The sequence below is a fragment of the Talpa europaea genome, assembly GCF_964194135.1.
Source record: "Talpa europaea genome assembly, chromosome: 11".
Classification (NCBI taxonomy): domain Eukaryota; kingdom Metazoa; phylum Chordata; class Mammalia; order Eulipotyphla; family Talpidae; genus Talpa; species Talpa europaea.
The window spans coordinates 2,601,789-2,616,164 of NC_140078.1; the positions used below are offsets into that span (position 1 = coordinate 2,601,789).

General features: G+C 57.4%; 1 protein-coding gene across 1 annotated transcript in view; it reads left to right on the forward strand.

The window, feature by feature from the left end:
• Positions 1-4,161: 4,161 nt before the first annotated feature.
• The window catches only part of BMP7 (bone morphogenetic protein 7), a gene marked incomplete at its 5' end in the record, with an annotated part of 68,911 nt that continues 58,696 nt past the window's right edge, over positions 4,162-14,376 (forward strand). The window contains one exon of the mRNA XM_084247635.1: positions 4,162-4,579. Within this exon, the coding sequence (XP_084103761.1) occupies positions 4,162-4,579 (418 nt within the window). The remainder of the gene's footprint in view (positions 4,580-14,376) is intronic.

The following is a 14,376-nucleotide window of genomic DNA, read 5'->3' on the forward strand; positions in this document are numbered from 1 at the left end:
GGGATTCCTGCGCAAGGTCAGGATGGGAAGGCCTGCATTAGCATCCAGCACCGGGAAGAGGGGTACTCCCGCATCACTGAGCCACCTGGTGGCTAAGAGCCTGGGCTCTCAGACAGATGTGTAGACAGATGTGGCTTTGGGTTACGGTTCCATCCCAGAGGAAGAGGGACTTTGAGCAAGTCACTCTCAGACCCTCTGTCTCCATGTGGTCTGGGGACGGCACAGGCCCCTCCGTGGCAGCAGCGGGGTGGGGCTCAGCAGGTGCTGGTGGGGGCGACGTCTCAGGCACATGGGCGTGTTCACACAAGATGGCCTCACATCTTGGAAGGCGGAGGGGAACCAGGGATAGTACATGCTCAAAACCAAACCAGATTTCCTCCAATCCAGGAAGAAATAATTGTCAGGATAATAATAAACAAACCCACAGCTTCCCCTGAGCTGTTCGAGAGAGCAGGGACGGGCTGCTGTGCTGTGGCCTCGGCTTTCTCTGTGTGTGTGTGTGGGGGTGGGGGGGATCTCCATTGGCAGCCGTGGTGACTGGCACGTGTCCTTAGGACTGATAGACACTACTTACTGGCTCACTCTACTGTTTAAAACCCCCGGAGTGTGTAAGCACGAGACTGGGCCTCCGGGGCTGCAGAAGAGTCGCGTGAAAAGCCTTTCATTGCAGGTGCGCGGAAACCGCTGGGTCCGCAGGGAGGCCTCTGCGCACGGGCTGCCGGGGCTGGGTCCCAGGCTGGGGTGGACAGGCTCTGGTCAGGCGGCAGACCGAGGGAGCAGCCCCGGGTTCCTCCGGGTGCCGGGCCCCAGGCAGGCCGCGCGTCCCCCGGCAGATGCGAGGGGCCTCTGCCATGGGGATGAGGTCCCGCTCCCGCTGAATGTGCGCGTCAGCAGAATTCTTTTCGCCTTTTATTGCCTTCGAGACATATGCTGACTTGGTCAAAATTGCCTCGGCAAGATGTGACTGATGATGTATGAAATGAGAACTCCTTAGCCAGGCCTGCGAGGCCAGGAGCGAGGGGTGCGGACGCTGGGCCCGCCAGACACAATAACACCCCTCACATCTCCAGGCTGTCTCTCTTCCAGGGAAGCAGGCCCAGGTGTGGGGCGTAGGGGCAGATCGGGTTACGCCCTGCAAGCCAGCGCTGGGTGCTGGGCCTGGGGAGCTGGGGGTGTGTGGGTGGGGAGCTGGCTGCTGGGCACATGAGGTCATCCCGGGAGGTTCCCGGGTCCTGGATGGCATGTGTTGAGGGGAGCTGGGGGACAATGAGAGGACGGAAGGCCAGGTGCACAATGGCAGGTGACAAAATTGGGGTGTTTGAAGGCTTTCCCTAAACAATCTTGAAACTTTTGCTGGCAGCCTCGGCTCTCAGACCAGCACCTGCTGTGCTGTCAGCTGGATGGTTCTTGGCTGTATGTTGGCATTCACTCACTCACTCACTCACTCACTCACTCACTGAGAGCCTGGTGCCTTACTGGGGACTCCTTTGGGGACAGGAACAGGGAGAATAGGAGCCTGCTCTTCTCTCGACATGGGTCTTGGGAAAGAAGGTTAAATGGGGTACTGTGGCGAGAGGAACTTCTCTCTCCCTGGTCTGGGATGTAGCTTCACCTGGCAGGAGAAAAGATGTCCCAGGGAAAGTGTGGGAGGGAGGGGCTGGAGGGGTGGGGGGCGCCTCTGCTTGGCGCCTGTGCAGTCAGCCCCTCAGGCCCACGCTCTGGAGTCCTGGTTGCTGGCTGAGCACCCCGGCCCCCTCCCATGTACCAGGCTGTGGTGGGAGGCACAGAGGGTTCCCCTAGTGAAAGGGCAGTGAGCTGAGCCATGGGAGCTGGGGAGGGGTTGCTTAGGGCTCCCCAGGGAAACCCTGTACAAGCACAGTCTCCCCTCCCACCCCCCCAACCTTATTTAAGTTTCCTGCTGGGTCTCCCTGGCCAGGAAGCCAGCGTCCTGCCGAGGCTGTCGCGTGGACGCGTCACCGCGCTGTCCTCCAGCCCAGACTGTACTTGGCCACTCGATTTGCCGGGCTCAGTGCAAAATGAAAGTGGGGGCCCCTGCTCACAGATCATGAAGGGCTGCAGTACAGCGGAGCTGGGCCTTCCTGAGCACGGGACCCTGGGCTCCTGTGACGCCCACCCTGCTGGACACCCAGGGAGCGCTCGGCATACCTTTCTTGAAGGAGGGAGTTGGTAGTGAAGGGGCTTGTGGAGCTTTGACCAACGGTGGGCGGCCCGCGCCCAGGTTCTGTTCCAGGGCAGCCTGAGCCTGTCCCGAAGCCAGCTGCTGTGACGGCTCTTTGTCATTCTCTCTCTCCTGCCTGGCTCCAGCCCCTCCGGCCTCCACCCATGTGACCCCTGAACCTGCCCTCTTGTCCCAAAGCCCTCCCAGGGCCTCATGGCAGGACCAGCTCTGCTCCAGAAAACTCTAGAAGACCAGGCTCCTCTTGATCAGCCCTTGGAGCTTTCTCCTACCCCCAACTGAGGCTTAGCCAGCCCCCCCCCCCAGAAAGGGAACCCCAAACCCAGTCCCCAAACTCAGTCCTGCACTCTTCTTCCCAAACTTCCCGGGGGGCCACGCCGCTAGCCCAGTGCAGGAGCCCTGGTGACAGGCTGTGTCCTTGGGGCGGGCCTGCGGGAGGAGACGAGGCTGGACTTGACCCGCAGCGAGCGCCCGGCCAGCCAAGGGGGAGTGTTCCTTTGCTCCCATTTTCACAGGTGGAGAAACCAAGGCTCTGAAGAGCAGCAGTTCACCGAAGGCCCCACAGCAGGTTCTGAGTTGTGTGTGCGTGTGCCCAGGACCAGCTGAGGTCCTGGCACGAGGCTCGGGGTTGTTGTGGGGTGAAGGAGGCGCAGAGGGAGGCAGATGCCCAGAACCTCCTCCCGCTGGCCAAGGTCTCTGGCACAGACCCTGTGGGTGACCTGGTCTCTGTCCTCGGGCACTGCCTGGTGGGAGGGTGTGGGTAGCAGAGGGGCAGGGCTTCTGGTGTCTGGGTAAGGAGTGGTTGCAAATAAATGGGGGTTCGGCGAAGGAAGAAGTGGGAGGGTTTGGAGCTCCCTGGCGCCCAGGGCTTCTGTTTCACTGGGGAACAGGACAATAAAGAAGACACGAACAACTCCACAGAAACCCCAGACTGTGAACGAGTTAAAGCAATTTTAGCACGTGTGAGTGGTGTGGCCCCTGAGTGGAGGGCGTCCTGCCTGGGGTTTGGGGAGGAGGGTGTCAAGAGAGGGAGGAAAGGCGGAGTAGAGAGAGCAGCAAGTGCAAAGACCCGCTCCGGGCTGCGCCAGGTCCTCTGGGCTGGGGTGAAGGTGGGCAGAGCAGGGGCCCGGCGGGGCTGGGGTCCCCTCCTGGCAGAAGCCGCCTCTGGCTCCGCGCCCGCGCGCCCCCCAGCCTCCTGCACCGCCGCGGGGCTCGGAAGGTGCGGCGGGGCCCGGCCGGGGCTGGGGGTCCTCCCTGCGCATCCCGCGGCGCGGCCGGCGTGGACACCCGCGGACACTGCGTAAATATTTGCCGAGCGAGCTCGGGGCAGGAATGAATGAACCCATTGGGCGCCTCGCGGGAGGGCGGGGCGCGGGCAGGTGGGAGGCCGCGGGCGCGGGAGGGCCCTGCAAGCCCGTCCTCCTCCCGCTCCTCCCGCTCCTCCCTCCTCCCAGGCCCAGCGCTCGCCGCCCTGGGGCTCCGAGGCGGCCTCCGCGGCGATCAGGGGCGCTCCGGCCGGGAGAGCGCGGCGGCCCCGGCGTCCGGCGATCCGCAGCGGGTGGGTGCGCGCCGCCCGCCGCCCGAGCGCCCGCGGCCCGCGGGAGGGAGCGCGCCGCCCGCCTGGCCCCGCGCGGCCCCCGCTCCGCCGGCCCCGGGTCTGCTGGCTGCTCCTCCCACCCGCGCCCGCCTCCTCGCTCGCTCGTTCGCCGGCCGGAGCGGGTTTCCGAACCCCCTCGGTGCGCCCGGGCGTGCGCTGGGCCCGCGGGCAGCGCCGGCTCGGGGCGGGGGTCCGGGCAGAGCGCGGCCGGCCGGGGAGGGGCCATGTCCGGCGCGGGCGCGGCGGGGCCGGTCTGCAGCAAGTGACCGCGCGGCGGGGACGGCTGCCGGCCCCCCTCTGCCCCCTGGGGCGGCGCGGGTCCCGGGCCCCGGGTGCCGGACCCCGGGTGGCGCGTAGAGCCGGCGCGATGCACGTGCGCTCGCTGCGCGCTCCGGCGCCCCGCAGCTTCGTGGCGCTCTGGGCGCCCCTGTTCCTGCTGCGCTCCGCCCTGGCCGACTTCAGCCTGGACAACGAGGTGCACTCGAGCTTCATCCACCGGCGCCTCCGCAGCCAGGAGCGGCGGGAGATGCAGCGTGAGATCCTCTCCATCTTGGGCTTGCCCCACCGCCCGCGCCCCCACCTCCAGGGCAAGCACAACTCGGCGCCCATGTTCATGCTGGACCTGTACAATGCCATGGCGGTGGAGGAGGGCGGCGGGCCCGACGGCCCGGGCTTCTCCTACCCCTACAAGGCCGTCTTCAGTACCCAGGGCCCCCCTCTGGCCAGCCTGCAGGATAGCCACTTCCTCACCGACGCCGACATGGTCATGAGCTTCGTCAACCTCGGTGAGTGAGCGTGGGAGGGAGGGGGCGCGCCTCGGGCTGGGGGTGCTCTGGGACCCCAGGGGCCGGTCCTCGCATCCAGTCCGCTCATCTTCCCGCCCCCGACCTTTGGCAAAGCCGCAGCGCCCGGCCGCGTCGCCCACCTCTGGCCCCAGGGGACCCCAAGCCGTGCGCGCTGGAGCCGGACTCCCCTGGCCTGTGGGAATACGGGGGGAGGAAGGACCGGTCCAAACCCCGCTCCGGGGAGAGTCGGCGGCCGCGCCTCTGGGGCTGGAGGCGCCGGGCCAGCCGCGGCACAGTTCAAAGCGCGGGGCGCAGTCATGTGAGCGGCCCGGGGCCGGCGCGGCCCGCGCTACCTGGATTTAAAGGGCCCCGCTCGGCGAGGCCGCCTTCCCGCCCTTTCCGGACCCCTCTCGGCCCTGCCTGGACTTGGCACCGCGGGCGTCGCGCCCCCTGCCCCTCCCTGGCGAGCCCTACCTGCCCCCGCGCGCGGCGCCCGCCGGAGCGCACGGCGCGCCGCCCGGAGCGCGGGGCCCCTCGCCCGGCCGCCAGGCGCCCCTCGCGCTCGGCTGTCCCAACCCGAGCTGGGAGAGAGACGCTGCCATTGCGAGCTTTCTATTTTAAATATTTAATGATAGGTCCCGGGAGGGCAGAATCCATTTTCAGCGTTTATCACGTGTGGAGCGCAAACCACCGCTTTGGGGGATTGGGCGGCGCGGGATCTCCCGGCCGGCGCCGCCGGGGGCGTCGGGGGGACCCGGCTCCCCAGCGAGGCCGACTTGGCCCCGAGGCTGGAGGCTGGGGCCGCGGCCGGGTCGCCTCGGTGCAGGCGGAGTCCCCAGACTTGCTCAAACTCACCCCCGGCCGCGCGCTGCAGGGCTGATGATCAAATATTGGCTTCCGAGATAACACGGCCGGATAGCGCTGTTTCCCGAGCCCTTTCCTGCTGCATGTGTAACTTGCTGCGAAAAGCCCGAGGCGGTCAAGACAGCAAGCTCACGCCCACGGTGCTGGGTCAACATGGAAATAATGATACGGAGCCCCCCGCCGGGCACCTGGGGCGCGCAGGGGAGGCGCGCAGGAAGCCGGCCGGCCCCAAGGCTTCCCGCTCCAGATAAGGTCCCTGGGAGTCCCGGGACGCCATTGTCTGTCCTCAGCTATCGCCAAAATCAAACTGTGAAACGAGTTTCGGCGAGCAAGGGGTGGGGAGTTGAGATGCCAAAATAACTTCAAGAAAGTTTGAATTATGCTAAGCAGCCTGTTAGAAGGACGCGAGCCCATCTGTCCTGATTTAGAACAATTTCCAAGATGTATGAGGTGGAAAAACAAGGTGTAGTTCAGCGGGGTTACAGATGTGCTTGTACTTCACCGTTCCCACAGGGAGTGACCCCGGAGCTGGCGGCCGGTGGGTCTTGCTGGCCGGCGGGGCTGGGGCTGGGGCTGGGGCTGGGGCTGGGGCTGGGGCTGGGGCTGGGGCTTGGGGAGGGGGAACTGGGCCTGATTCCGCCTGGTCTGCCCTTTTGTCTGGGTGACTTTTGTTGTTGTTGTTTGTTTTTAGAATGTGTATTTATGACAGGTACCAAAATCCACAGAAAAATTCCAAATACATACATATAAATAAAGCAGACGTCTGCAGCCCTCCCGGAGAATCCTGGGCTTACCCAGAGTTCTTTTTCTGTCTGGGGGTTTATGGCAGCTTCCATTCTGCTGGGTACCCATGACTCCAGAAATGCAGCAGGTCCCAGGGATGGCCTTCAGAGCCTGGCTGGGGTCATTAAAAGGCATTTGCAGGCCCTGGCTTCTGTGGAAGGCTCCACAAGCCCAGTGCAAACAGCAGCTTGCTGCCGAGGGCCAGCAGCACAGCCAGCCCCCCACCCCAGAGAGCAGGACCCAGTCGGAGAGTGGGAGCCTCTGGGAAGGTTGGGGGCAGGGCTCTTTGCCCCCGCCCCCCTTGGTGAGAGCAGGCTGGGACTTGTGTGGGTCGGCCACAGCTGGGTGGTTTTGCTCCTCAGGCTCTGCGCACACCTTTCAACCCCGTTAGCCCATTGCTTTCATCTTGAAAGGACAAAGACCGGCTTGTCTGAGCCTCTTTATCGGTGGGGCTGGCTTTGGGCTTTGTGGGGCCGCCCTGACTCTCTCAGGTCTTGCTTTCTGGGACATCACTCCAAATTGGATGGTGGAATGACTTTTAACAAAGTTCACTGACCTTGTTTTCTTTCTCTGTCCCTAAAAGTCGAGGTAATTACTTGGTGAAGACCTGCACTCCAGTTTGGGAAAGACTCTTCCTGCAGATGCTACAAGGCAGGCCTTTCCTTTCTGTTCAGCAGCCACACAGGAGGATCCCTCCGCCTGTCCCCTCTGTTCTGTCGTGGCTCCAGAATTTCTCCCTTGGAGGGGTCTGGGTGGCAGCGGAGGTGGAGGGGCACGTGGAGGACATTTGTCTGGAAGCTGAGTTTCTGAGAAAGCAGGTTTTTTCCTTGGGTTGCTGATCATATTGATCTGTGATACACAAAGTTTTCTAAAGGTGCGTTTAGTCTCACTCTTAACCTAAGAGCAAGGCGATGTCGTTTGTCTCAAGCTATTCCTTGTTATCACGTGGGCGCCTGGGGTGGGGGGGGTGGTTGGGGAGGCCATTGATGGAGACCTTGAAGGGAGACTGACTTTCCCCAGTGCCCCCTCCTCCCTCCACCCGCCTCCTCCCGCCTCTGCATACCTCGGCTGTCCTGCAGTGCTTGGGGGCCCTCTGCCTGAATTCTGAAGGCTTTTGCAGACCTGGTGCTTTTATCCTTCCTTCTATCTGCAGCCAAACTGTTTTTTGTTCCTATAAGTCGTTTTTGGAATTCAAGCTTTTTGCCAGGCTAAGCGGGATCTCACATAGAGAGAGAACTAGCGGAGAATTTACGACAAAACCAGGTCCTGGGAATGAGGACTGCAGACTGCACCTTGTGAGCGCGGCGAGGCTGTGCGGCGCGGCGCGTGTCAGGCTGGCTCGGCTGCGGGCCTGGCCTTCCATCTTCCCGGCCGAGGCCCCTTAAGTTCAATGGCGAGATTTGTAAACTGGTTTGGCTTAGCAAGCCCCTGACTCCTCTGTGTGTAGACTTAATTTCGGAATTCAAAACAGGCTACCCTCTCTTCAGTGGTCCCCAGGCAACGTGGATTCTGCAGGCCGGATCCGGAGCGAGCCCCCTGCCACTCTTTGGAGAAATCCAGCAGCTCAGTTGGGAATGGTCTAAAGAAGCCACTTGGCATTAGGGCTGTGCGATCCGTGTTTCTCTCTGGTCCCGGTTGTCACAGAGCCCAATTTGTTTAATCTTCAAAACGAAATTTGAAAAAAGAGAGCGAGCTGGACCCCTATCACTACTCGCCTGGGTGAATAGAAGTGGCTTTTGTTAATGCAGCTGAAGCACTGGGAGGAGGCGCGCAGTTCTGCTGCTTTCTACCATCTGGCTATTCTTTTTGTTGACAAGTGTTTGGCATTAAGTTCTCTCCTTTGCCCCTTCAGAACAGGCCCTACCACTGTAGAGTATTAGAAAAAGATTCTGTTACAGTTTAAAAATTTCCTTCAGGGAGTGCTTCGAAGGGAGCAGGGGCAGGCATTTGCAGCTGGAACCTGGCTTGTGTTAAAATTTGGAAGGGGCTGTTCCACATTCCAGCGCGCGCGCCGGCCCTCGCTGGTGAGCAGCCAGAGGTTAATATAGATGTCACAGAGGCTTCCCTTCCCTCTCCCTGCCGAGCAGCGCCCTCGCTCTAGGAGTGCACCCACAGCTGTGTTTTCAGTAACCCTTTCAAAATCACTTCTTTTAAAATGCTTTTTCCTGCTTAGATAAATCAAAGATCTCCCCCCTTCCCAAGGATCTATGTGACCCCGATTTGAACTTTTTGGATCCTCCATGTATTTGCCTGCTGGAATCAAGGCAGGTTAAGGCCGGGCCCTGCATGCCAGCGATGGCGGGTTTGGTGCTTGACCCGGGTGGCCGTCTAGCGGCCGAGTGGCCGGTGCACTGGAGGAGGGAGGGAGGCGGCCCAGAGGGAAACCCGGCTCAGGGCAACTCGGGGGCCAGTCTGTGACTGCACAGGGAGAAGGAACCGCTCCTGAGGTGCAGGTTCTGCTGGGAGGTTCCGCTGGGGTGCACAGCTGGTGGGTGAGCCCTGGCCACCGGCGTGCCTGTGATGTGAGCAAATATCACATGTCTGTGGACTGGGAGACAAGTGATGACTTCATCCCAAGGAGAGCCCCATCTAAGCTGATGGATCACCCCTATCGCGTTCATATCTCCCCCCCACCGGGTAAGGTCATATTTGGCCCATTGCAGGACTCACAACTCCCCGTCCGTCCCCACCCTTCCCCGGCCTGCCCGTCCACTTAACCGGTGGAGCATTTGGCATGGATAGCCCTGCAGCAGATGGCTGACCGGCCATGTGGACGTTCTCCGATCACCCCTCAGACCTCGCTTTGGGGGGCAGGCCACCGCTGCGCGTCGCCTGGGAGTGCCCTGGCGGCGGCCTCGGGTTAGGGCACGGCCAGGGATGTGTGGGACCTGTCATGTTATTGTCAGGAGGAATGCGAGGATTAGCCTGTGCAACGCGGCGGTGGGAGAGACTGCAGCTGTGTACACTTATTATAGAAGATTTAAGTCCCACTGGTAAAATCAATATATTGAATTGCACGACCCTCTGCTTTTAATTAGTTTAAATCAAATGCGCTGGGGCCGTTTTGCCTCCTCTCGCCTTCATGGGGTGAAGAAATCCCAATATTTACATAGACGCTGCTAATGTGTAGGGAAAATGATAACACATTTGGCTTTACACGCCCACGTCGCTCCGACCCCGTGGATCCCAGAGCGATGCGGAGCTGAGGATGACGGCTCGGGACACTGGTTGCTCAGACCCTGCATGTGGCCGCAGGTGCGTGTCTGGGGGCCAGTGCCGGGGAGGCTGGTCCCCGAGAAACCGGCGGGGTCTTTCACTGCCAGTCAGAAATGCTGAGATTCCTCCCCCCAACACACACACGTTTTCTCTTAAGCATTGTTAGAGAATTGTTGGGGGCTCTTGCCTTTCGGCTGCTTGGGGTCTGTTCTCTGGGCACCAAGTCCTTTGTGCTGGGCAGCTTACGGCCCAGAGCTTTATCTCAGAGCATCAGATGCTTCCCTTGGCAGTTCCTGAAACAGATTATGGAGGACGGGGCTCTTTCACGGCCACCTCCCAGGTCTGACCTCAACTGTTATGGGAAGCTGGGGGTTTAGCTGTGTGTTGAGCTGCCCTTGAGCTCTGGGTTGTGCAGCCAACGGCATCTGACAAATAATATTTGACAAAAATGTGACTTGGTATTTCCTAATATGGAACAGCTATTTCGTCGTTAACTTTTCCTCCCCAGCGAAAAATTGCTCGAACCCCGACGTGAAATGGCAGGGCCGCCGCTGTGGGCCCCCCCACCGCTCCAGCGTGAGTGTTTATGATTGGGGGGTATTAGGGGGTGCATGGAGTTTGACACTTCTGTGAAACTCCGAGTAGCATGTGCAGCGCCGCGCTTTCAGCCTTCGTGTCGGAAGGCATTGTTGGGAGCTGTGCAAAGCCTTTGCTGATCCGCGTGGAGTGGATTGAATTAATGACAACTCCGAGCGCACCAGTTTTAGGGTAATTGCTTTATTGTTTTGGAGCCAGGGTGCTTATAATCCGGTTCCTGTACAAACATGTTTAACGTGTGTTAATGCATTTCCAAACCAGAGCCTCTCAGCACAACCCTGCTTTTCATTAATTGATGTCGGTAGCCTGGTACAGTATTTCAAAGGGCTGGCCAAGTATAAACTGTGTTTCCAATTTCCTTCCTTTCCTGTGTTTGGAATGCCAATGTTAATTTGTTCCCATGCAGGAGCCGGGGCTGCCAACTGCGGCTTTCTATAAAGGGCTTCACAGTGAAGGCTTCCAGCCCTCGCTGATGCTTGGGGCTGCCTGGCCAAGTTTCCTGACACTTTGCAGCTAATTCTGGGTGATATATGGGGTGGGGGCTGGGGGGGCTTCAGTGCTGTGTAACGGAAGTTCTCAGTGACAGCGGAGGGTGTGACTTGGCCAAGGAGAGGCGATCGGCATCCTCCGCGATGCTCTTTAGACACAGCTTAAACCCACGCGTCTTTTTGCACTACGGTCGCCTGTTCGCTGTGTGTCCTTGAGCTCGTTCGTTGACATCTCTGAGTGTATTTCCTCACTTTACACAGCTGGCTCATGACCCTCCTTCCACCGATTCTCACGAAGATGGAGTTACACCACGCGTGTGTAGCGTCACATGCCCGAGGTGCACAATCAGTGGCGGCCCTTGTTTTCACTTTGGTGGCCAGGTCCACGTTCACCCTGGTGCGTGAGTGCCAGCTTTGGCGTGGTTAATCTCAAAACACGAGTCGCGGCCACCATGATATTTTAAAGACGGTCAAGGAGATGGCCCTTGGGATAGCCGCTTCTCTCCACTTTCAGAGAGAAGGAAATTTGCACGAGCATACCACATTGATCTGAGGATAAAGACAGCACAGTCCTGACTTCTGCTCTCACTTCCAGCACCTGTGGCTATCTGAAAGCTTTGTTCGCAGGGAAACAGACTTGAGTGAGTGGTGGACTGGACCTCTGTGCTGTCTTTGCAATTTTTCTCTGGTTCAAAAATGATTCCAAAATAAAAAGTTTTAATTTCAAAAACATCACAAGTATTTCTTCCCACCCTTTTCTGGAAGATGGTCAAAGTACAAATTGTCTCTTCCTCCGTGGGAGTGACAGCCCAAAGCGGTCATTAACAGAGCACCCCCCGCTTCCCCCTCGCACTGGGGCAGGTGCCAGACGGACTTGCTCCCAGCTGGGGTCAGGCCACAACACAGCCCTGAGGGGACCCTGTGCCTTTCCAAGCTTCTGGACCCCAGAGGATGATGGAGTCATCTCCAGGGTCCAGAGACCGGGGTGGGCTTTGTCACTCAGGCTTCTCCTAAATTCCCTCCGGCTCTTTCTATACTGTTGGAAAAACCGGACTTAGCGAGGATCAAGTTTCGCTGCGCCTTTGAGGTCACGCGTTATTCTTTCCCATCTTTATCTCCCCAGAGTAGCTTTCAAATTTCAATCTTTTGTTGTCTGGCTTAATTAAAATTGGCTGTGAATAAAAACTTGCACTGTTTCCAAAATCGACGACTTCAGGGTTTTAAGCGGTGGAGGCAGACCTGTCCGGTCTTGTAATGTTAGTCCTTTTCTGCTTTCATGTAGCTTACAAAAAAAAAAAAAATCTAAGCACTTAGCGTGACGGTTGGCCCAGAATGATGCTTTCCTGGGTCTGCACTCATCAGCCCACAGCTCGCCCGGCACACACAGGCAGGCACTCCTTGGTGCTTTCAATGACTTTGATAAAGGACTTTTTCTTGACTTTTTTTCTCTGCTCGCAGCCCTTTTTGCCATCCATTGTGCCAGGTGTTGGCTGCCTGTGCACCTGTGAGAGGTGAACATGTTCAAAGACAGTCTCTTCCTAAGTGATCTTGCATCCCCACTGGTAGGTTTTTTGAGGACACAGCCTACACAGAAACAAATCTTATAACTACCATCATTTAACTAAAGTTTGCACTTTATAAAACATAGACAAAAAATAGAAGTTTAAGCCTGAGGCTCCAGAGAAAAACAGTGCACAATTCCAATGTGAATGGATAAATACAGATTTTAACCAATGGATCATTATTAATGGAAGTTTGTAATTTTAATAAACAGGACACATTCAAGTTCACTATCATGGATATGGTCAATGTGCTGGAATGTTCTGGCATCTTCTATGTCACAGTTCAGCAGTTTGTGACTTGTGAGCCTAAGGTCTAGCTGAGTTTTGATTACTTCAGTCCTTTGTCTAGACAGGATAAGCGAAGGTTTGTTGCTCTCCCCTATCCAGTTATTGCTCCATTGCTAACTGGTAGGAGGACCTGCGTATCAGCAGGGTGGGAGGGCGCTCAGACACCCGGGTTGCTGGAGCTGTCACCCTCTCATATGTCACCAACTGTTGCATGGGAGAGAAAGACACTGCGAATTGTGCACGAGCTTTTACAATTTCCACCTGGAAATGACACAGTGCTTCTCACATTTCATTGGTCAGAGCTGGTCACATGGTCCAACCTGAGCCAAGGTGGGCAGGAAAGTGCAATTCTACTCCAAGCTTGGGAAGAGCTGGGAAGTAGACTACTGGATACCACTCTCTTGTAGGCGAAGGCTGTGCTACCAGATAAAGAGATGGAAATGCAACAGTGAATTCTTGGCTACATTACAGAAACAAGATCCTTATTTTTCAATCTCATCCACCAATTATACAGAGATTTTTGTTAAAGTTTAGCTAGTAAATTTCCATCTTCTCTTTTGCCCCATAGTTCTTAAAATTTACTTGAGTATAATTGTAGTATCTGCACCCACCCCCACACACACATCCCAGTGGATCTCTCCTGCCTCCCCCAAGTATGTGCACACCCTTTGGAGAATAGCGTTTCTAGAAGCTTCCGAATCACTGAGATCGTCACATGGTTCAACAAGAATAACCATTTCTCTCCATTCCCACTTGTCAAATGATTTGCATCTTCAGCATTTGTCTTTCAGCAAAAATGAGCTTCAGCTTTAGTCCAGTTCACTTCCCAGAGAATCAGGGAGCTGGACTCTGGGCCTAGCTGAAGAGCGGCATTTGTCTGGCTCTGCAGGGTGTTGCCTTGTCAGGAATCCTTGTCCTGGGTGGAAGTTGCTTTTTCTTCTTGAGCCTCAGACGCACTAGTCACACGGCTGAAATAAATCACAGTAATGAATTGGAGGGTTGAGATCTTTCTGTAGCAGCAGTGGATTTACAATCACCTTTTTCATTGGGCTCCTAGCTCACTCTTTAGTAATCTGCAAGTGACCAGTATCACGCCCATTTTAGGGAGAGGGAAGACCAGAGACCCAAACTCGCATAGCTAGGATGCCGTGGGGTTGGCATTTGATCCCAGTTCATGCTAAATATAAAGGCATCTACTCTCTCCCTGGGCCCCAGGGAGGATGAAAATGGGGTAAGCAGTGGGTCTAAGGAGAGTGACATTGAGACTTCACCTGGATGTAGTTCTGTGTACAGGCCCTCTATGAGATAAAGGCAAGCAGCAGCACCCCCCCTTTGTTATCCAGGATGCCTGTAACTCTCCTCTTTTCTGCCTCTAGGGCTTAAAGGGTTGAGTGCCCATGAGCTGGGCTCCTACGCGCACCCCACTCCCATGATAGGGAATTTCAGAAGCAACTTGGGATTGGGACCTTCATAGCAATGTCTTGAGACACACTGCATAGGAAAGATCGTGGAAATGGCCTTTGCCATGTGCACCAGAATAAACATTGCATATTGTCTGGAACAGCATAAATCACCAGCAGTCTCAATGTCCCTGAGCAGGGGGTTGGAGAAATAAGTTGATAATAAACAGGGAGGGAATGCAACAGAGGGATCAAATGCATGGTCTTCTTTTTTATGTAGTAGTGTAGAGTCAAAACAGAACGTCAAGGGGGAGAAAGCAAAATGCAGAAGGATGTTTGGAGTGTAAGCATTTGTCACTGTCATCAAAACACACAGGGCCTCCGAGTAAACCTGTGTGTGGCTTGGGGGTTCCTTCATGGCTAGAGATACCGTGGAAAAGTGACCGCAGGTCACACCAGCTGCCGCTGGGAGGCGAGGGGCTGGGGACACTCGCCGTGCCCTCGAAGGGGTCCTTTCCTTTTTAATAGTGGGGAATCTACTAACACACCAGCCTAGTGTCTTCATGTTGACGGGGGCCCTCCGTGGTGGGGAAGGTCAG